The sequence below is a fragment of the Ceratotherium simum genome, chromosome 15 (assembly GCF_057802395.1).
Source record: "Ceratotherium simum simum isolate JZ-2026a chromosome 15, ASM5780239v1, whole genome shotgun sequence".
In the NCBI taxonomy this organism is placed as follows: Eukaryota; Metazoa; Chordata; class Mammalia; order Perissodactyla; family Rhinocerotidae; genus Ceratotherium; species Ceratotherium simum.
The window spans coordinates 30602796-30626331 of NC_141914.1; the positions used below are offsets into that span (position 1 = coordinate 30602796).

At 34.9% G+C, this 23536-nt stretch overlaps 1 protein-coding gene across 4 annotated transcripts in view; it reads right to left on the reverse strand.

Moving 5' to 3' along the window:
- Positions 1-934: 934 nt before the first annotated feature.
- OPA1 (OPA1 mitochondrial dynamin like GTPase) overlaps positions 935-23536 on the reverse strand; it is an 87239-nt gene continuing 64637 nt past the window's right edge. For all 4 annotated transcript variants that reach the window (XM_014783079.2, XM_014783078.2, XM_014783080.2 and 1 more), the window contains 3 exons: positions 23419-23529; positions 3252-3326; positions 935-1066 (listed from right to left, as the gene is read on the reverse strand). In XM_014783079.2, the coding sequence (XP_014638565.1) occupies positions 3262-3326; positions 23419-23529 (176 nt within the window). In that variant the 3' untranslated portion in view covers positions 935-1066; positions 3252-3261. The remainder of the gene's footprint in view (positions 1067-3251; positions 3327-23418; positions 23530-23536) is intronic.

A 23536-nucleotide genomic window follows, 5' to 3' on the forward strand; every position in this document is an offset into this window, starting at 1 on the left:
AGTCTTTTAGCCAATAAAAAAAATTTATACAAAACACATGAAAGTGCTGTGAGGTTACTATTGTAATTAACTGCAATGAATTAAACTTTATATTTTTCTTTAAACGTTCAGCTAAGATGGGGGATGGTCAACACTGGTGAAATAATTTCTACTTAAAATACAGCCTATTAAGAAAAGCCTTTTCCTGATGCCTAGTTGAAATGTTTGACAATAGTCTAAATGAAATTAGTCAATTGATTATTCTTAATCTTGCCTATCCTGTGTCACAATCCAATAGCTCCGTCAACAGGTAAAAAAACACTGTTAGCAGAAAGCCTAGCTCAAGTATACAACATCCAAAATGAATGAGTTTCAAATAGTTACAGAGTGTACAAAACATCAACCGAATCAGATAGGTACACTGCTGCCTACTCAGCTTCTAAGGCAACTCTCTAAGCTGTCAACAAGGGGCTGAAATCTCTCTCACTGTACACAGAATTGAAATCCAAATTAACCTGTTTCAGGGGTTCTTCTGTTAACTGTTTTCTTTCACATGATGAATATAAACTGAATTATCATGGCCAAATAGTTTTTGGATACAGAACATTACAGATACAGACAACAACTTAGCGGGTTACCATCATTTTATATACAATTGATAGCTTTTAGAACACTGCTGTAAGTTTTATTTCAAAACACCTAGCATTCTTCTTCTGGAAAAGAAAGTGACATCAAGTAACATGAGCTAATGTATTAGTTGAACTAGTGCCACCACAAACGAGACAACAAGCAGGAGAGCAGGTTTCTTATCTTCAAGGACTGGACCTAATGGCCATAGCACTTACATTATCCCAATTTGTCACTTCAATGCAAGGTAACAGGATGTTAACACCACTTCCTCTGCTCTGCCATTCAAAAGGCAGCTGATGGTTAAAGTGCCTCTAACACACGTAAATTATTTTTATTCCATGACTTTATTTTATGTTTATAAAGGTGGAATAGCAGAAGAAAAAAAGGCAGGACAAAAGACTCTGGAGGTCTCCTTCTTCAGATGTGATGTAGAGGTGATTACATTATCAGTAGGATTCTGTAAAAATAAACACAGTTGATAAATTTAGGTCTGGGGAGACAAATGCAAAATTTCTAAGTAAACTTTATTACTGCAGGATTATAAAAATTCTGAAGCTTAACTGCCTAACTTTGTTAGTTTTATTAAATTTAAAATATCACCTACCATAACAACATAATTTTATCAAACACGACGTATGAATCAAAAAATGCTAAAATTCATTTCTTATAGAAAAAAAGTTAAAAGCATACTATATTAAAATCGATCAGTAGAAGGAATCTGTGTATGGCTGTGTTGGATATAAACATCTTCAGCAATTATCAGAATTAGTTACTTAAAACTATCAGGCTGAGGAACTCCACACATGTTAAAACCATCATTGAGAAACTTCCTTAAGATGCTCGGTAACTTTCATAAGATGGTCAGAATGAAGCAAGGCTACCATTTTGGCAGATTTATTCTTTTAAGTGGATTTGGAGGGTACAAAATAGATCACCTGACCAGTTCACAGATATCTGTAACAGTTCAGAGTCATAAATCCCAAGGGTTAGGAAGGGCCTCAGAGACTAGACAGGTAGGGAAGAAAGCAAGTTGCAAGGAATTCCCTGTACACAAATAGCACACCCTGCCTCTTAGGACTGCCCTGGCCTGCACATGGGACAGCCACTCCGGCAGGAAAAGCATGTCCCAGCAGCAACGGTAACTCTAGATGTTACACTGACCAGCTTCGGGGAGTGACACTCAATATCACGTAAAGCATGGTCTGGCTTTGGGCTTCCTCATTTCATTAAAAAGACAGAAATGTAGTTTATAATTTTAATGGGGTTTCTGTGACTTGCATGAATTTTCTCCCCCCTAAAACCACATTTGTAAACAAACAAACAAAAAAACCCCACAAAAATATCAAGTGAACTCTGGTGCTGAAGAAGAGAATCTCCAAATCCAGAAGGTTCTCAAAACGTGCATCACTAACATTAACATAGTAATTATGTTGACAAGGAAGATATCATAACACTTCACAGTTTTAAAAGAAAATTTTCTGATGTTGTAAAAAACATTTACGAACATAGACACTTAACACTGGCATTATTTTTGGCATGTGTTAAAGACTATTGATATTTACTTTCTAGACATATTTTTGTATATATCTGTACATTTGTCTTAACTTATGAAAGAGACAAACAAAACAAAGTAACAAAGCATTACTCTAAAGCTTTCTAACTCCTTCCTCTCTCAGTCATTGCTGGTGCAGTGTTCTGAACGGTGTGGGTCTGAGCTGTGCTTCCCTTTCCAGCTTGCTCTCTCAGATATATTGCCCCTACAGTAGAGGAAGGCAGGCAGTTTGGTTTAAGAGCCTTTTCCGAATGGAGTGCACAGGGAGGGAATCTTGCACATTTCTACTCCTTCCAGTTCTGACTGTGTTGCAGGCAAACTAAAGGGTAAAGCTCACAGATACAATGATTAATTAAATATTTTAAATAAATGATAATGTCTTAATTATAGCATTTTCCTTCTCTCAACTTCTTTACTAAAAGCAAAAGACTTACTAATTATAATTCTTCAGTGATAATTAACAATTAACTATGCTACTAAGGGAAGTCTTTAAAAATACCCTATTTTATTGGGAACATGCTCATAATGCCAAACTATAGAATCATACAAGAAAGTACACACATCCAGAAGAGTACTAAATTCTAAGGCTAAGTTACTTTAAACAGGAAAAAGGTATATCTAAATATTTTTAAACATAAGAGAATAAGATTAAGAACAATTATTGAAATTTTTAGTCAAGCCAAATAAAAAGTTTTGCCAGGTAATATACACATAATTATCCATCGACTACGAATAATGAGGAATAAAATAATGAGAGCTACAGTTCAATTCTTTACGTGCAGAAAATTTATGAGCCACCTGCATATTATGAAATATCTTAGCTTTGTTCACCTTTGTTCTGTTCAAAATGAGTTCTAGAGGATATTTTTAGTTCAGCCAGAAGGCAATCAAGTTATTCAAAGGAACGTTATAGACATGAAATTTAGAATATAGTTTCAGAGATTCCTGCCATTAAAATTATTTGGTTACATTAAAATTATTAAGCAGTGGGCAAGATATAGTTAAGTAGAATGATAAACTATTAAAGTAAGTTTAAAATATAAATTTTGCATTTAGTTAGTACTAGTGCAGTAAAAGGACTTTTACTTACTTATTACAGTTTATTTCTCCTGATGAAGAGCTTCAATAAAAGCATCAAGTTTTTCTTGAATTTCTCTAACTTTCTCTGTAGAGATAAAAAGATGATAAATTGGTTAAAAACATTTATTTTTCAAAGGCATCATAAATTGTAGGAGATAATTATTCAATAAATGGTCTGGGATACTTTAACTATTTGGGAAAAGGGGAAAAAATTACCTTAGCACCACACACCACCTTATATGCAAATAAAGTTCAAACGGACTGTAGTAGCAGCTCTTAACAACTGTTTTGGAAAAGGGAAGCAGGTAGGTTTATGACAGATCCCTTTGAGAAGCTAATAAAAGTGATGGAATCTTACACAGAAAAATGTATGTATAGATGCACGTACAATTCTGTATAGAATTTTAAGGAGTTCTCAGATTCTCTGGTGTCCAACCGAGGACTCACAGTTTGCAACATTTAGAACAGAAGCAAATATAAACTAATAAAACCATTTTTAAAAATTAAAAGAGAATGCAGGTGAGTATTTAACTGGCTTTAGACTAAGAAATGACTTTCTAGGTATAAAGTAATGGAAAGAGTTACAAAGGAAAAGATCAACCAATATGACCATATTAAAATGTACACTTTATACGTAAAAATGTCCTAACATTAAAAGGCGAAAGAGAGCTGGCCTGGTGGCGTAGTGGTTAAGTTCACATGCTCCACTTCAGTGGCCCAGGGTTCGCAGGTTTGGATCCCAGGTGCAGACCTACACACTGCTCACCAAGCCATGCTGTTACGGTGTCCCACGTACAAAAAAGAAGAAGACTGGCACAGATGTTAGCTCAGTAACAGTCTTCCTCAAGCAAAAAGAGGCAGATTGGCAACAGATGTTAGCTCAGGGCCAATCTTCCTCACCAAAAAAAAACAAAAAAAAAGATGAAAGGAAGTGCAGGAAATATTTGCAACAAACATGAAAAGGGCAATAACATGTTAAAAATACATGCAAAAATGTACTTTTCTAGCTATGAATGAGGAAAGGAAAGTTTAAAAACACCAGAGCCACTAAAGACAGATTTACATTATTTTATTTGATTTCAAATGTTCATGTTCATAGACTTGAAAATAAAATCTATAATTTCTCTCTGAAATGTAAAGATTTCCTTCACAAATGTAAACTATTCACGGTACATGTCAATCTCCTAATATTAGAAACGGAAAAGTTATGATTTATTCTACTTCACTGCTAACTTAATCACGCAAATCCTATTTTAAAATACAGGTTATAGTAGGCATAGCAACAAATATTTTTGTCCTTTAACACAATTTAACAATTTAATTATCAATTGAAGCAACTGGTTCAAAGCTAGTGACCCAGAGGCAAAACTGCCAAGCATTCTTTTTATCTATAGAAAAATCATCTAAGATGCATTAATATTCAATATTTATATCTTTTTTTTTCTGTTTGCTGAGGAAGATTCGCCCTGAGCTAACATCCATTGCCAATCTTCCTCTTTTTTTGGTTGAGGAAGATCAGCCCTGAGCTAACATCCATGCCAATCCTCCTCTATTCTGTATGTGGGATGCCTCCACAGCATGGCTGATGAGTGGAGTAGGACCATGTCCGGGTTCTGAACCCGCAAACCTGGGTCGCAGAAGTGGAGTGCACGCACTCGGCCATGAGTCTGGCCCCTTTAACATTTATATTTTACATTTAAAAGTAAATAATCTGCAATTGAAGATATAAGTATCCCTTTTTACCAGTGAGACAGCATTTGTGATGAGCAGCCAATAAAAGGGAGATTTGTCCTTTTTACGAACTCATATTAGCATTGCAGGAACTCAACAAAGCCTACCATGGTTGCATATAAAGAACATAACGTCTTCATATACTTTTTCCAGTAATTTAACACTTCTAATTCTTGGTATTAGACTGAGACTAACAAAATCTGTAGGAAAAAACCCCCTATTGTTTTAATCAAACTATTTACTGAGGAAATATGATAATAGTTATTGCAAAGGCAGCATTAACTTCTTATATATAAAATTAAACCAGAGAAACTAGAAAAAATAATCCCAACCCAACTCTTGGAAGTTTAGTCTGTACTTTTTGGTAGTCTGTACTATTTTTTAGCCAGCAGTCAAACTAGTAAACATACTTCCTTGCTCAAAATAAGGCCACATTCTTACTTTTAAAATTAATTCATCTAGTTGCTTAGGAACAGCTTCACCTATTTTCCTCAATGAATACTTAGAGAGTTCCAGAGAGTGCAGTTCATCAGGTGAAGATGGTTAAGGGGTGGGGGGTGGTAGGAGAAAAAAAGAGTTTTCTAAATTATCTCACAGAATTTTGGAAATGGATGGGGTCTTTAAAAAATCATCTAGCTTAGACAGTTAAAACACGTGGAAATCTAACACGTGTTTAGAGCCTCAGCAGCTCCTCTGAACATTTCACTGAGAAATTATTTCTACTTGGGAAAGCTGTACTGTATGAAGAGAGGAACTCTATTCTATTTGCTCCATGATCTGAGCACAATCAGGCAGCTGCAGGGCCAGCTCTATCCATCCTTTTGCCCCGTCAATGACCTCCATCCTCAGCTGGACAGACTATCTGTGAGTGGGTGGTACAGTAGCCTCACTCACAAGAGACTGTTCAGAGCAAGATCTATTTGTATTGAAAGAGACCAAGAGCCACTCCGATGCAGGTGTCTAACTGTGGAGTCTGAATCAAATTCAAATTCTTCTACAATTAGAGATAAGCAATATTTTTTCTAAATGAAAGTAAAAGGACTATTTTAATTAACTTGAATATGAAAACCACAGGATAAAGAATTACCAAATTTCTCTTAAAAAAGCTGTTTTTATAAAATATTTTACAATTAGAATATCAGGACACTAAACCACCATACCCTGAAACCTCAGGAATGACTCAAACGGCGTTTAAATAAGGTTCTAGGAAGTAACGGGGGGGGGGGGAGAAGGGGAGGGGAGGATGGAGGTAAACGTTAAAATAGAATAACTGTGATAAATGTATCCTTTTAACACTAAATTAAAAAATCCATTTCTTTCTTGGTTCCTTCACGGATACAATGCACTTAATGGAGTGATACGGGGACACAGATGATATCCTGTCTTTGAGAAGCATTCCCTGCTTACTCCCTACCTCATTCTAAGTCTGTGAAGTGTCTACTATGTTTCCACTGATTTCAAATCCCACATTACATTTGGTCCTCATACAACCCTGCAGGTCTCACTGCCAGAGGAGGACACTGAGCCTGGAGAGTTAGCCATGTCCACGTTCCTCTGATTCAGAAACACATGCGAGATCTGCTACCCTATGCAGACTCTAAATGTAACAAAACAAATGCTATGATTTCACATGCATTTGTTAGAAGTTTTACTTTTTATGTGAAATAAGACATATTTTGGTAAAAATTAGGGAATGGAATAGTTAATAAGCACCTCCTAAGAAGTTCTGTGTATAGGAATGACTAAAAACGTAAAATATACTATCATCCTCTGATGAGTACTGTCACCTCTTGAAGAGACTAGATCTATAGACATTCGGAGAAACTCTGGGAGAACCATATAAGACTACAAAACTGGACAAAAACAGTTCAGCATCCTCAGTTTCCAGAACAATGTCTGGCTTACTATAAATGCTCAATAAATACTTGATAAATGATAAACGAAGTTCCCAAAAACACAGCACAGAAAATAAGTGCTGGTGGTTATCAAGAAGGAAAAAAGCCTCAACAAGCTTACTGGATGTTATACCAGTGACCAAGAGGAAAGGAGCCAGGACCACAAGAGCTAGAGCAAGCCTAGGGACAGGAAGCAGGGTACACATTGACAATGATGGTCAACGAGAGCTGGTGGGTCACCTGAACCATATAAGCAACATGGAACACTCGGGTCTCACAATACAATACCAGGGGAAATAGAAACTTCAACTTAATTATTGCACCTTATCACCAGGCTAAAATATGGTGATATACACACGCACAGGCACTCGCAGCTTTAGAAAGTCAACTGATTTCCTGCTTTGCAAGGAAGCTATACTACAAAGAATAAGCAGCATTATCTCCCAGATTTGAATTCATTCATTTTCAACCCTGATGTAAGTTTTCAGCACTGTCTTCTATACTAACTACGCCATCCAGCTGTGCAGAAAACTGAGTTATCCATAAAAATCGAGGTTGAATGTTAGCAACTAAAACTTTCCACTTTCTGATCCTTCCAAATTAATGACCCAGGATTACAGTGTTTTCAAATCCCAAAATCTCATTGTATTTAACTATTTCACCATTAGAAATTACTTTCCCACAGAAATATACGCACAGATTAGCATGGCTAATTATAAAGCAAATTCCTTTTTCTATTAAATATTTGAAATAAATATTTATAGCTAAAGAATTCTTATAAAATTTGTGATTTACTTGTTAAATTAAACCAACTCAGGAAGGGATTAACAAACTGCTATTTCTGTTACACTGAAATAGCCAATTCTACATGTAGTGAATACTGAGTCTACTTTCCATTTATCCAATGTTTACTTAAAAGATGAACTATTTCAAACATCAATTCATTGTGCTTCTTGATTGAGTCATGAATATTCCCATAATCCCCAACTCATAAACCGTCAGGCTCAGTGAATAAAGTTCCTTCTCTTTTTTCTTTTCTTCAGATGACTTGACACTCAATCATGTTTTGGGTCTCTTTTTCTCCACATGAAATGATACGGCTACTCTCCTTTTCTTTTTGAGTTTTCTGATACTTGCTCTAAAAGTTTCAAATATAGACTAATCTGTAATTAGGTTTTGAATACACTGTGAATACCAAAAGGCCAAACCCGGGAGAAGGCTCACTTTCACTGGTTAATGACAGTTTAGAACAGGAACAAAGCACCACACACAAAACACTACCACATGCACTGAAATAAACCTTTTTACAACTTTTGATGTTTTTAAAGAAAGCATGAAGAAACAAGCTGTAAACTTACTAATGCAGTGTACACATCCAAAGATCCAAATGTACCTTAATAGAACTGTTTTATAACATGCTACATACACACTTTATACGAAGCTTAAGGACACCTTGGAGGTGAGATTCTGCTGTAAAAAGCTGTTCACTAAAGGACTGAAAATTAAAGGAACACTTCTTATTATGTAATGTATGTTATTCCTGAAACAGCTTGCTTTTTATTAGACAATTATACTGTGAGTGCCCTTCAGAAGTTTAGTGTCTAAAGGAATCCTCTAGGGTACAGGGAAACAAGGAAACAAACAAAAAAAAGTGAACAAGAGACTAGATTCAAGATTGTCAAAATTACAATCAAAATCTTAGATCCTGCACAAGAAGAAACGTGTTCCTTTTACAGTTGATGAAAGGAAGAACCAAAGAGATATCGTCAAAGGTATATAGTTATATCTGACACTTCTCTTCTGAATCGTGGCCCTGTACTTTTCTCCTTACAAATAGGCAGGATTATTTTTAAACAGACTCATTAATGAAGACCAACAGAATACTTCTGCTTCTTGCACAAGAAGGAGGCATCATTTCCTACGTCCTGGAAAGTTGTTTGAAATGTCAAAGTAATGTCAAAGCTGGGTCCCAGGCTTCCAGGGGTCTGTGAAGGTGGTAATACAGTTCTCTGGGTTATTCCAGTGTTTCAAAAGTTCAAATGGAAATCTTTGTGTGGACTAGAATTACACCTACTCTCATAATTTTTTTTTAGGCTGATTAGGAAATATAATTCTAACTCTATGTTTCTAATTAAAAAGAAAATAAGTGTCTTATTGTAGACAAATCTTCTAAAACCTGGACTTCACAGGAGTATACAATAATGAAAGGAGTGCTTAATAAAAAAAATAATAATGTTAGGAATCTCTGGTCTAACATCTCTAATCATCAATGGGGTAGTTATATGTTTTTTTATAAAGACAAGAACATAATGTATTAAAAGGTAATGTAATCAGGAAAACTAAGTTTCTAGTCCCAGCTTTGCTCTTAACCTTATGACTGCAGACAGGTGACAGCCCTAGTATCTTTCTCTACAAAATGAGAGAATTGTCCAGAAGAATTCAAAGCCTGTATTACTTGAAAACTTAGGACTGGAATATTCTATTCTAACTGATCGTACGTTTTAGTTGTATCTTTTTAAACTTGTTAGTCATCTTTTATTTCTTAGTATTTTTATTTATTTGAAATTAAGTTCCTAGTAAAAAGTGCAATCACAAATTATGATATTATTCTCACAGGGCTACATAATTCACTTTGGAAAGATCCATTTTATACTGTTTTTTCCAGGAATCAATGTGGGACTGCTTGTATGAATTATCTACTTACAAAAAAGTCTGTCACATAAAATCACTCAGCCTAGCACAGCACTTGCTATGTAAAAGATGTCCATGAATATTCATTCACTGTTCATTCATTCATTGTTGAGTGTCTGATTTAACCAACACTTAATTCAAACATTAAAGATGATTATTTAAAAATTTGCTATTTTCAGACCCCAAAACAATATGGTTTAGAAAGACAGCTGCTATAAGAAAGTCTGTGAGGTAAATTATAACTTAAGTCTGCTGAATATATAAATAGCTCAATAGTAACTTGTGGAGAAATTCAGATTTCTTTTTTTTGAACTCTTAACTGTGAGCATTTCTACCAGGGTCCTTTTGGCTAATACAATCAAAACTTCTTCAAATATTTTCTTAATATTTTTAAGCCTATTCCCCAAAAGACTTCAGTATGGATGAACATAGAACAGACTTGTATTAGGCCTTTATATTGGTTAGGCCCTTCAACTTTCTTAAGTAGATGGCAACTCTAATTTCAGCTCAGCTAACTATTAATTCTCATGAGCCTGTCCTTAACTAATAACGAGTAGCACCAATCCAGGTGTTTGTCAATGTCAATGAGTATAAAACCTCGAACTTACTGCTACCTGATACTAAAAGGTTTAGCTGCAAGAAGAAATATTTACATAAGATTGTAGGGAGGATGTATTGTTCATCTATTTCTCCAGATGCTATATATTTCATCTTTAGATAAGTCAAACCAAATAGCTATGTATCTGGACTGCATCATTTTGATTTCCCTCAGAATTGTTTATGTTATCAGTCTACATTGAGGAATATTACAGTAAAGAGCCCCATGAAATTCATGATTATATGGAGCCATTTGACTGACTACATCATACAACTCAGTGTTCCTTTTCTGAGGACTGATGAAATTTCCCTCAGGTGTGTGTACAGGAACATCTACACTTCTCCTAGGCAACTGCTGTGCTGTTGTCTGATGGCCACCATAAATCATGTGGATCAACTTTGCTTTCCATTTTGCATCAGCCACTGGGAAGCTCAGGGCTAAATTTGCCGCTTGCTTATAGCAATGTACACAGAACACTGTGTACATTGAGAATGTATTTTGAGGGGGTACAATCTTATCCCAAGTTTCACATTATTTCATTTGCCTGGATTTTCTCTTTCCTTCCACCCAACTTTTTCACTTAAGTATTTTTACTCTTTGCACAGGATAGATCTTTGTAAGCTTCCTCAAATCCTTTTTGGAATAAGGCAGGGAATTAATAAACAAATAAAAAGCTAGTCTGTAGAAGACATACCACTAGGCAGCTCATTCATGTAATATACTATCATATTCTAAAAGTGGTCTTTTTATACTGGTAATACTTTTTAAATCAGGAGTTTAAGAACACTTTTGGAGGGACAATATTTGTCACATTTAACTTTCTATGAATAATTTCTACATAAGAGAAAAAATTATTTTTATTTCTGCTCAATTCTTGGACAACCCAACAATATAAATATCTATACTTAAAGTGTTTATTTTCAGCAACAAAAATTTAAAAAATCATAAATTTTTGTGGGATTCATGACTGTCTCTCTAAATGTAAAAGTTACATTCTAAGATTATAATCACCTACCGTGAATTACTTTCTTCTGTATCCAGTACGTAAAATGTTTCATATTAATTACATCTCTCAGCTTGAATTATGGAGGGAAAAAATCTTTAAAAGTTATTTTATATGGTAACTTATTGACGCATTGCTTTATTTTCTCCAAAAAAAAGCTTAAATAAATAAACTATTTCAAAATGAACACATTCCTTTTGTCCCCATAGAAAAATCTAAATATCAACTTAATTTAGAAAATATGATTTAGGTAATTCATTGGGAAGGCTCAAAAGACTTTAGCATAATGACTGGTAAAATATTTGGTTCCAAGCAATTAAAAATGTTTTAAAATAATCTATCATGTTTTCCTTTTCTATTTCCTCTTATTCTTAAAAGTATATTTTACTCTGAATTTTGTTAGGAGGAGAGTTGAAACATTTTAAGAAAAGGAAAACCACCCAGGCAGCCCTTAAAGAGACAGGACATCATTTATCACCTGCAAAGACAGATTTATAAGAAGAGGGCCCCTTCTGTTCCTTTAAGACTGCAAAACAGATGGGAAGTGAATGGACAGTCAATGGGACAAGAAAACACACGGGAGGTGCTGCTGTATGTATGTTCCCAGCACAAGAAAGAGGTCAAGATTGTAACTGCATGACTGGGGCCTGGAAAGGGTCTTTCTTCAAGCTGTTACAAAGAAAAACGCTGTTCCTCATCCTGCTGTCAAACTGTTATAAATATTGGTTTGTCAAAAGACCTTCAGTGCTGAAGCTTTAAAAAGGAGGCGTAACAGAAGAATGAATCATGAGAATGACTCTTAAACAGTCAGCTCATTAATGTAATTTTAAAAGTAAAAAAAAAAAAAAAACACAAGAACAGAGAATGTAATTCTGATTTATGAACCAAACTAAAAGTTTATGAAAAAAATATGGAATTATTTATAAATTGCCACCTTTAAAAAGTTAAATTGAGATGAAAAACAAAAATGCAATACAATAATATCTCTTAAATAAGATGCTGCACTAGGACAAGGTATTATTAAACTTATCACATGGAGAACTAACAGGCATTCGTGTTGTGTTAGGCTGATTTCATAAATATTCAGTTATTTCTCACAACAGCCCTATAAGAAGGCATCATTATATTGGTTCCATAAGTCAGAATAGGGCTCAAAGAAATAAAAATAACTTTAGAATTAATTTCTTATATTCATTAATTTAGAAAATCACCTTTAAAGTCACTATTTCTTTTATTCTGTAGAAAAGGAAAATCACAAAATTGAAATTTCAAGCAATGAGAATACACAGATTTATAAACCTTGGGTTTTTTGAAGAATGAAACCATTACATATGTCTTTTAGGAGATAAATTCCTTGTTCTAGATTCTCAATGATTAGTTTAACAAGGAAAGTAGGTTCTAAAATGAACATATTGAAAATAATATAAAAAAGGAAGCCAAATCATATGAATTTTCTTGTCACCCACAAGCACAAATCCAAAGACTAAAGGTGAACAGAATTCCAAAACAAATCTAAAAAGATATTATCTCTAACACATGGTGTTTGCCCCAGCTTTGCCATAAATATTTATGTAATTGGCTAAATCCTTCCCCCTCAATGAACGTCAATTTCTCCACCGGAATAATGGGAATAATACCTTACAAGCCTCATATGCCTGTACAAGGCAAACATGGACAAACATAACACATTTTCTGTCCAGTGTAAGCTCTATACAAATGTAACGGAGAGAGTTCCAAGCAGAATTTGGATTCCAAAGTCCCAAACGATGCAGTTACATAACACTTTCTATTCCTGAATTCTTGCCTGGCTCATTGCTTGCTTTTCATCGTCAGCAATCTTGGAAAAAACAATTTCAGTAGAAATGAGAATAAAAGATTACAAAGTTAAGAAGGGAGTGGATGGTTAAAAGTGGAAGCAGCAGGGAAACAGTCAAAGGTTTTCCTGCGTAAAAGAGAATCAAGATCAAAAGCAGCTAAAGTGCACGGAGGAATCAATCTGATAGTTTTAAGATGGGAATGACCCGAGCATCTTTGAAGAAAGGAGAGACATAACGAAGGCACAACACACACAGGAAGCGCAGGGTCCTGACTACAGGTGGGGATCAACTTTCAAAGGAGTGATTTTCAATATGTCATGCTACAATACAGCCTCTGGAATACCTGCCCTATCTAAAGTAACTGGTACTACAGGTTCTATTTTTACTAACTATTGCTTATTCTTTTCAGTGAGCCTTTCTGAAATAAATTTATATAAAGAAAAGAAAGAGAAATTTAGCCTACACTGATAGATGAGAAACCAGAAGTAGGAGCAATGACAATGAACTGAAGATATGGGGGTTAAAGAGGAAGCCAAGCTAAGACCTCTTCATGAAAGATGTATTCCAAAAATGTGACAGAAATTATGTCCCTAAGACCCCATTAAAAATTTTGTTAGAGTACAACGTTACAGCAGTTATCTCTGGGTAGTGGCTATTGTTTAAAAAATTTTGCCATCTATATTTTCTAATTTTCCACAATGCATATGTACTAGTTTTGTGATAACAAAAAGGATTAAAATAAAAACAAAAACACCTAAAATTCTGGTAGTGTACTTGGTGAAGGCAGGTACAGTCTGTACATATGACTCAGAGGATGAAGTCGTGCCAATAAAAGGCGAGATTAAAAAGACTTGAATTTCTTGGCCAAGAAACAAGATCTAACTGAAGTATAAAAATTAGCAAACTTTCTACAACTTACAATACTAAAACTAAGGAATAGATGAAACAGCCGTTCTAACAGAAATTAAAATGGACTATTTCCACACACAGTAGGTAACAATGAAGCAGAGAAAATCTATTATCTTCAACGGGTTGCACAAGTTTGAAAACTTCACTAGTTCAAGAAAGACTCATGAAAATTCATTCACAGATGACAGATCCATGATGGGCAGTTACTGGAAATGAGACGAATTCAAATTGAATCCCAACCACTAAGGATGATACCATGATGAGCAATTACTACATGATCCCATGAAATGTCTCTTGGTGTCATAATCACCAAGAGATTATTTGGGCAAATTTTCTGTTACTTTTAAGATTGATCATATCATGAATTAGCTTCACCATTTCTACGAATATGATAATTAAGAATATGAAATTTCTAAGGTAATTTTGAATTATGCTCATTTGGGAAAAGAAACAGTTTAGAAATGTATAAAATAGTAAAAAATTAAAATTTGTTTTGCCTTTAACCCCCCTCTCCAACTACCCTGGGAACCCTCCTTCACAGCGGTTACCAGTTTAATGAGCATTAATTCGTTCTTCAAGATTTTCTCTCTGTTTAAAAAAATTTATTCATATCTTGCTTAATTTTATTTCTTTAATATACTGTTTCACAGGCCAATGGATTATTTTATGATTAGATTTAGTTTTCAAAGACTAGATTCCATTTTTTTTTTTCATTTTAGAAATAGAGAAAATGCATAGAATTAAAAAATAAAACAAATCAAAGTTTGATCCAAACTTTGAAGATGTTATTTCATTCTAAACTCTCAATGGGGAAGTGGTAAGCATTATTAGCAAGGGAAAAAAAACAGCTTAATTTCTAGTTTTAATATGTGCATTGGCCTTTTTATACATAAGAATATACACATAGACACATATCACAATAACACATAAATAAAACCTACTTGAAAATGACAAACAAAAAATTCAATCCATAAATTGAGACATTTCTTATCTTTAGTCTTACTTTTAATCAGTTAAAATGTGAGTTTAGAGCAAAAAGAATATACTTGCTACTGAAGCACTGAGTACCAATAGCCTATATAAGATTACAGAGAAGTAAATATCCTTTTAATCTTGTACCAATTTATCAATATCCTTCAATGTTGCCTTTAAGAGAGACTTAGGCCATGAAAAATGTGCTTGATTCTAAAAGCCCCATTTTAAGTCCGGATTTTCTCATTAATAACCTGGGAAGCACAGCACTCAGGCTCGTCCTGTGGAATTCTGCGTGTAAATAACTACTTCTCTAACACAGAGGACTCTCCCTGAGGATTACTTTATTCTTTGTGTCAACTCTCTCTCTCTCTTTTTTGGCTACAACACAAAGCAGAATCTACTTCATCTATGCAGACTCAAGGTAAAAATAATCCTTCACTATCTTCCTTAGCTGCTTTGTCAATTGCACCTTACTATGAAAAATATTATTTCACAAAGACAGAATTTAAAAATTTAATCACTTTTACCCTGAAAAGACACCTTAAAGATCTCAAACATTGATAACATAAGACAGAAAGAAGTTATTTATTCTGTGGTGAAGAGAAACATTCCAATCTTTCCACTTTTCAAATATACTCATTTCTAATAATAACTATTCCAAAAAGTACACAAATGTCAAAGAGAACGAAAATATTCCAATCAACTTAAAAATTCCTAATAAACATAAAAAATTATGAAAGTGCTTTGGTGAATTACATGGATTGGCAATTAAGAAATCATCGGTGACCTAGAAAGGAATGGTTTCTCTAGGGTTGAAAGCCAGATCACAAGATGTTAGCAAGGGAGTGGGTGGGAATAGAGGTGGATGCAGCAAATGCAAGCTGCTCTGTAAGAGAAACGAGATGGCAGCTTTCTTGCATGACAGTGGGAAGGAAGGGTTCCTTAGGATGAGCTTCCTTCTCCCTCTTTTTTAAGTCAAGGGGCCTAATGAAGAGTCTGCATTAAAAGGTCATGATCAAACAGTCACTGAACACATACAATACACAACAATATATGATGAATTTATGAAAGAACCAAATCACTTTGGCAGAACAGATCAATCACAGACATGAACAGTTTTTTTCTTAATTAGTAATTTTGGTTGATCTACAGTTGCCTATGGTGGGAAGCCTGTCTTTTGCTCAATTAAACAACACTGGCAGTAGTTCAGTAAGGCTTTTAATCACTGAAGGAAAGTAAATAAGTAGGGAAGAGGAAAAATACTGGTTGGGGACCAAGTGATAATGATCTAGAAGAAGGGACAGTGAGAAACATAAGAAGAAAGAAATAAAGGGAAAAGACTGCTCAGAAACTTGCCAGAAACTAGGAGAGATGAGAAAAGCAGTATTGAGGTCTCATAATTATTGGCCAAAGAAACGCAGTAACAGTATTTACATATAAATGATGCTACAGGGATTATGGTCCTTACAATTTATGCTTTCTCCTAATCTATTCTCTGTAATTGTGCTTTTTTCTAAAAAAAATTCCTCTCTGGAACTAGGTACCTAAAATTCTACAACTCAATGCCACCCTCTCCTCCTTTATACCCTTTAAAACTCATTTTCTTTGGTTACATCTACAGAAACTAAATGAACATGCTACTATAGATACAGTTCAAATAACTTACCAAATTTTCAACAGTCACACGGTTTATCAGATTCTACTAAAAGAATATATATGTCAATTTTACCCCAATTAATAAAACGACAAATTGTACTGCTGTGAACAGAAGAACTCTCTAGAGTACTGCTTTGGGGGCAGGAGGGTGGGTGGTGGCAGCGTATGGCAAGAATTACCTATGGAGACTTGTCGAAAGAGGTGTGCCCAAGTCCCACCTCAAGAAAAACAGTTTTAAACATATGACTTTACTTTTCCATAAATTTAAGTTCCAGATTCTGAATATAATAATCTTTCTAGGCTGTTTTTCAGTCTCACACTATTTCCTGGCCACTATTTTCATCTATAATGGCCTTCAAGGATATGGCAGGTATGGAAGAAGTTTAGGAATGTGGAGTAATCAATGGAAATTAAATTCAAGAGTATCTTGATATTTTTCTTTTCTAAATGAAAAACAACAAAATCCTTTTGGCTGAGAGTTCCATCTAGATATGTTCTGACTACTTTCTATTCAAGTTTTAACGTGGCATGAATATATTTCTTAACTGTCCTATAAATTAGAATTATGTTTTAGAGCTAATGAAAGGATCTTTTTAGATTTAAGCATCTATGGTGCATTTCTCTTCCAATCTTAGCTTTTAAAATGGCAGTATTGGATCATTCTGCTGCTGCTCCCTTTTTATCACCATAATTTCAAAAATGCACTGGTACATTAATTATGAAGAACAAAGTTTTCATTATAAAAATTACTTCTATTACTGAATATCTGGTAGCTCAGAGAAAAAAGGAATTTCCATATGTAGTCTATATTTCTAAGTTTTTAGAGTCAAAAGTGAATCTCATGCACACTAAGATACAAAGCTTGTATCTTTGTCCCTTTCTAATTATCAAGAGAAGGCATAGGACAGAGGATAAGACGAGACTGGGAAAGTGAGGAGACACAAAGACGAGCCCCATCAGCATTGTATACTCCTAAGAGAAACAAACTTTAAGTTTCAAGAAACAATTGCTTGCTGTCTGGGAGATGCTCAGGCATCAAACAATAAAGAATAGTCAACAGAGGCAAGAGGCCGAGCATGCTGCTGCGATTCCTACTCTAATCCCCGCCAGAGCTCTAGTAAAAAGGCCAGCTGTTGCCACCTCGCGTAGGCAGTCAGCAGAGCAAATTAACTGCGGGAGAAAAAAGCTACGGATATTGGAAAATTCTAATTTACCAGCCTCTTTAAGCTATACTGTTTTTAACATTAAGGACATCAAACTATATCATTAAAATAAGCCTATGCAATGGTAGCCCAAGTAAAAGAGTTTACCACTGTTTTCACATTTCATTGGTAAATGAGATGTAAATACGCAGCATTCAGTTTTGACTGAAGCATATCTTCTATTCACATAAAGTACAGGAAATATGAAGAAATACATTGAAGCTTGTTATAAAACATTTCAATACTCCCAGACTAGCTCAACAAAAAGCCTCAACTTAGAATAACAGCCGTCATGCTCAATTAAAGATTCTGTACCTGTTATAGCTGGACTTTAAGTCTCTAAGCATGAAAACATCACAATGAAAAGCTGGGTCTGAATTCTGGGCAACTTAGATCTTATTTAACCATGGGGTGAATTTGACAGAGTACACTTTGAGTCGTGTCTACAAGTCATATGAAGAAAATTACCTTCCTTCAACCTGTTAGTGTCTTTGTTTACACTTTAGTGTTCTCTTACCCAGATGTTCTAATTCTATCAAAGTTTTCATACCGTTTGAAAGTTTAAATTACAAAGCTTTTTATAATGTAGGAAGTACAAAGGATGATAATGATCATGATCTTTATCATGATCATCACTAATATATATGTCTTTCTGACCCACGCTGTATAGGACACTGTTAACTATGGAAGCTTCCAAATATAAAGGATCATTTTATCTAATTATATTTTCCAAGTTTTTTTTTTCAAATTAGTTTGGCACAGTAGTTAAAAGACCTGAGCTCAAATCTTGGCTTTACCACTTACTATCTACATGTTTCTAAGCCTCCATTTCTTTATCTATACAATGAGAAAAATGACTGTACCTATGAGAATGCATCTAAGTACATAACCTAATATCTGGCACAGGAAAAGTATTCAAATATTGATTCACATTCATAAACAGTTTCAAGTTTTGATACAAAAATGGTATTGTAAAATAAGGAGGAAAAGACTCCACAGATCTTAGAAAGAGTGCTCTAAATGATTGGTAATGCCCTTTTAACTCCTGGTATCAATGATTCTCTGATTATATACACAGAAAATGAAAAGTGTAACTCGGGCTACAGTGAACAAGAGTTAAAACAGCAACCTAAGCTCTAAATCCCAAGCAGCTGATATAAAGGTCCAGAAACTCACAATAACCTAGTTAACAGTTGATACAATATTCATAGAGCAAACAGTGAAAGAATTTCATGGTGTGTTGATGAAACTCAGTTTAGCAACATCACCAGCAATTGTTACCAGTGCCTAGATACTCAGTTTCAGGGGTGAGATGGAGAACAAATTCCAATAAAAGCCTGTAAGATGTTAGCACTACTATTTGTTTTATATGATGATAATCATAAAATAGATTTTATAAATCATTAAACAGATCATAATTTTCTTAGAAAGAAAAACTTTGAATTATGCTATAATGTATCATTCCCCTCCTCAAAGAAAGCATTTTAAAATTACAATCTTTCAATAAATAGATTGGACATATTATTAAAAATTACACTGGGAATCCAAATAGATTTTATCTAAGTTAACACTGTATTTAAATATCTACAAAAAATCATTTGAAATAAAATTCACTACAAAATCAAAAGAAATTCATGTCATAGTGGGCATATTTAAACACCCGACAGTCTGTGTGTGACCAGACACTGCAAATAAGGAATTAAGACGGAAAGATGAGCTTTGTATCTTACTAAATTGTCCATGAGGTAATTCAGTCTTTTGCCATCTTCAGAGATGTTTTCAAATTATTTTCACATGACCCTGATCCATTATGTTACAAAAACAAAATTAAACATTTTTTTAACTCTTTTTATGTAAAAACAATCTCAGACTTAAGGAAAAGTTGCAAGAGCATATTTTTCCTAAACTATTTAATGTCATTATGCCCCATTAGCCCCAAATATTCTTTTGTGTATTAGCTACACAAGGATATTTTCCTAAATAATCCCAATTTAACAAAGTTTAAAAATTAACACTGATGTATTACTATCACGTAACCCTCAGATTCCATTCAAGTTTCACCAACTGTCCCATTAGTGTCCTTTAGAGCAAAAAGCTACAGTTCAGGGTCACACATTGCATTTCATTTTCATGTTTTTCAGTCTCCTTCAACCTGGAACAGTTCCTCAGTCTCTCCTTGTCTCTCATGACCTTGATATATTTGAAGATTAAAGGCCAGTTATTTTGTAGACTGTGCCTTAATTTGGGTTTGTCTGATGTATCTTTATGACTGGATTTCAGTTATATATCTTTGGTAAGAATACCCGAGAAGCGATGCTGGGTTCTTCTCACTGCATTCTATAAGGTGGCACACAGTTCTGATTTGACCGTTACTGATAATCTTAACTCTGACCGCTTGATTAAGGTAGTTATTGCCAGGCTTCTCCACTGTAAAGTTACTCTTTTCCCCTTTTTAATTATTTTGTGTGGAGCTATTTTGTGTGATTATACAAACACCCCATTCCTCATGACTGATTTTATTCATTTATTTATATAATTATCAATTTATGGATTCTTATTTTATTCAATGTGCTACAATCTGTAACTGTTATTTATTTTGATATCCAAACTGTCCTAGTTTTGGCCAGCTAGAGCCTCTTCATGCGGGCTTCTGTATTCTATTGACATGTCCCCATCGTCCTGCAGCACTTCCTTACTTTCTACATCTTCAGATGTCCCAGGTTTATTGTGACCTTTCCCTGCTCGAGTGATGGAATCTACCATATCTCAAAAAAATCTTGGTTCCTATGTATGAGTCCTCTTCTCATAAGCCTCCTAAGACTGGAAGAGATGGGCTCTTCTTTCATTTCTTTGATCTTCCTAATTCTAGCTTCACGGCTTCATCTCAATAGTGAAGATGGTATATCTTCTCCAGAATATGAGAAAACATTGTACTACTTCTTATGTACTCATCTTAAATGACAATCAGTTGATGAATTTCCAAAGTAAAGTGGTGAAATGATTTAAAATCAGGCAAGTTTAAGACTGGCAAAAAATCTCTCCAATACTCTACCCTATAATATTGTGAATTTGTAGTAAAAACTCTCTTGACTGCCTCTCTTCCTCTAAATTCACTATATTCTAATTGAATATGCTATACTAGAAACTTTGATTCATGTAATACAGTAGTAACTGTTAAGCTTTGAAAGTTTTCTGGCTGTAAGTATCTACGACCATATTCCCAAGTGTTAGAGTGAAGATAAACAGTAAGGAAAAGGTACTCTCAAGATTCTTTTAGAACTAATGGACAAAGTCATGGCTCATCTCCTTTAGTGTGACTGATGAAGCTGAGTCACTGGTGAAACACTTGTTTCCAAGGACATTATTTGGTACAGAAACACGACCATGATTTTACACGCACAAAAGTAGTAAATCATTTCAAGGGAATCATATGAGTACTTTCTCAGGAAAACCAGCAAGAGAATATAGGACTTGGCTTCACAGTACACAAATTCATGTTAGTAATACACTTTCTTAAATAATCAAATTGGGAGTGGAGAGTGATGCGGTTACACAAAACTCTATTATAAAACATGAGAAAAGACACATATTTTAATCACCTAAAAATGTAAATGCTGGTAAAATACACTGAAGTATTTCACTGTCTGATAACTATGTCCTGAGGGATATAAAAGAAATGTACTTGTATATGTTGTGACACTGACACACCTCTTCCTGTAACAGCAATGATTTAGCATAAAATTACGAACCAGGGACTTTCAAATGGTTTTTGAACTAATTCTCCTAACAACCCTGTGAAATAACTATTATAGTAATTGTTTTTACAAACAAAGAATCAAAGGCTCTGAGAGATATCCTGACTAAGATAACAGAGGTAGTAAATGGCAGTTCAGATTTAAACACAGATCTTCTCTAATTTAGCACAAATTTAACTATGCTGCGAAAGTGGCATGAAAAAACTAAAAGAAAAACAACAGAAAATGAAAATAAAAGTTAAAATGAGATGTTTCAAAAAAGATTATTTAAAGAAAGAAAAGGAAAAGAGAAAGAAATGAAGAACTCAGATAACTAGAGAGGAGAGAGGAGATGACAAATCGCGGAGGGAGAGCATGCTGCTTAGGCACAGGGTACAAAATAGGAAAACTGCCCGGTTTCTCTTGGATATTCTAGTGACTGTATTGCAGTGATATAAATTTAGTTTAGAAACTGTTTTCAAATTTGAAGAACTTCTTTCTATTCAGCATCTGCTTTCTTTTAGATATGAGAAAACTCATAAGACAGAAAATTTCAGTATACATTGAAAGAAAAAATACTTTGTTCATGAAGCTGAAATAAGGGAAACCTGTAACAAGTTAAGCTAATAATAATCTTTCATTGATTTTCCTGGGTTCTCAAGGATCTAAGTAAATCTTAATATGCAACCCAAACATTTTAAAGCTAAGAACCTACTACCATTCAAGAAAGAACCAAATATCCCCCCAAACAAAGTGACAAAGTAAGGTCAGCCTTGGCTGGTGGTGGGGAGGGGTGAGGGAAGGGAAAGTGATATGGGCCTAGTGTAGGTGCTGAAGCCTGACCAGGTTTAAAAGGGTGTTCACAGGGGGTGTTGGTGGCCTGGCCCAGGAGTGAGGAGAGCATCCATGTAGGAGGGCAGTCTTGTGTGGGGGGTCAGAGCACACGCAGGATGAAGAGGGTGTCTCCACAAAAGCACGGTGCGGCTTCAGGAGAGGAGGGAGTCCTTGTGTAGGGGGTGGGGGGTGGGAAGGATGAGAGGGGAGATGCCTGGCACAAAGTGTCAGAGCATGAGCTCAGTAAAAAGGATCCAAAAAGAAAGACAACCTGGCATGGGATGTCAGAGGCCAGATGAGGTGAAAAGGGTGTCGACACAGGGTAAAGCACTGTGGTGGCGGCCCGGAGTTGGGCGATAAGAGTCTCAGCTGGTGAAAAGAATGTTTGTGCAATAAAGGGTATAGCAACAAGTGTGGTCACATATAGAAGCACTGATCAAAAGAAGTAAATATATTTAGGAAACTTGGAGCAAGGTTTCTCATTGTCAAAAACAGGAGTTACAAATATGGAAAAGGAGAAAACTAGAACGACTCTGTACTGCTGGATTAAAATGGAAACTATTGGTGTTAACTTACGGTTTCAATAAAGACATATAGACACGATTAGGAATATAGATGTAAACGTATATGTAAGCACCTACACATGTACACACACACACACAGACGCAATATTTGTTCCCCTGCTCTTTACACGGAGAGGATCTGGGAACAGTGATGTTCCAGTAACAATGAGCATATCTAGTTCTCAACTCTTGATTTCGAAATACCATTCTCCAAAAAAAGGAAGCTGGGTCAGGGAAAGTACAGGATGAGTGTGGAACATCTTGTTATATGGAAGGACACTATGAGGACAACAGGTGAAACTAGAATGGGGCCTGAGAATTAGATGCAGTGACGTATCTGTGTAAACATCCTGATTTTGATGGTGCATCAAGGTTGTTAGGAGAAAATCTGTTTCTAAGAAGCACACATTAAAGTATTTGGAAGTGATGAGGCTTCAGGTCAGCAACTTTCTCTCAAATACTTCAGGGAAAAAAAGTTCTTTGTATATACTTTTTTGTAAGTTTGAGATTAAAAGGATGAACAAATAAATGGAAATGGGGAAAGTGAAAAGGCAGGAAGAACTACTTACTGAGGTCCTCGGCCAGTTGAACTCGTTTACCAGTAAGCAACTTAACCTTCTTCTCGCTATCTTCAGCAAAATCTTCCAATACCTCTTTAACATTTTTCTCTAATCGCCTGACTGTTCA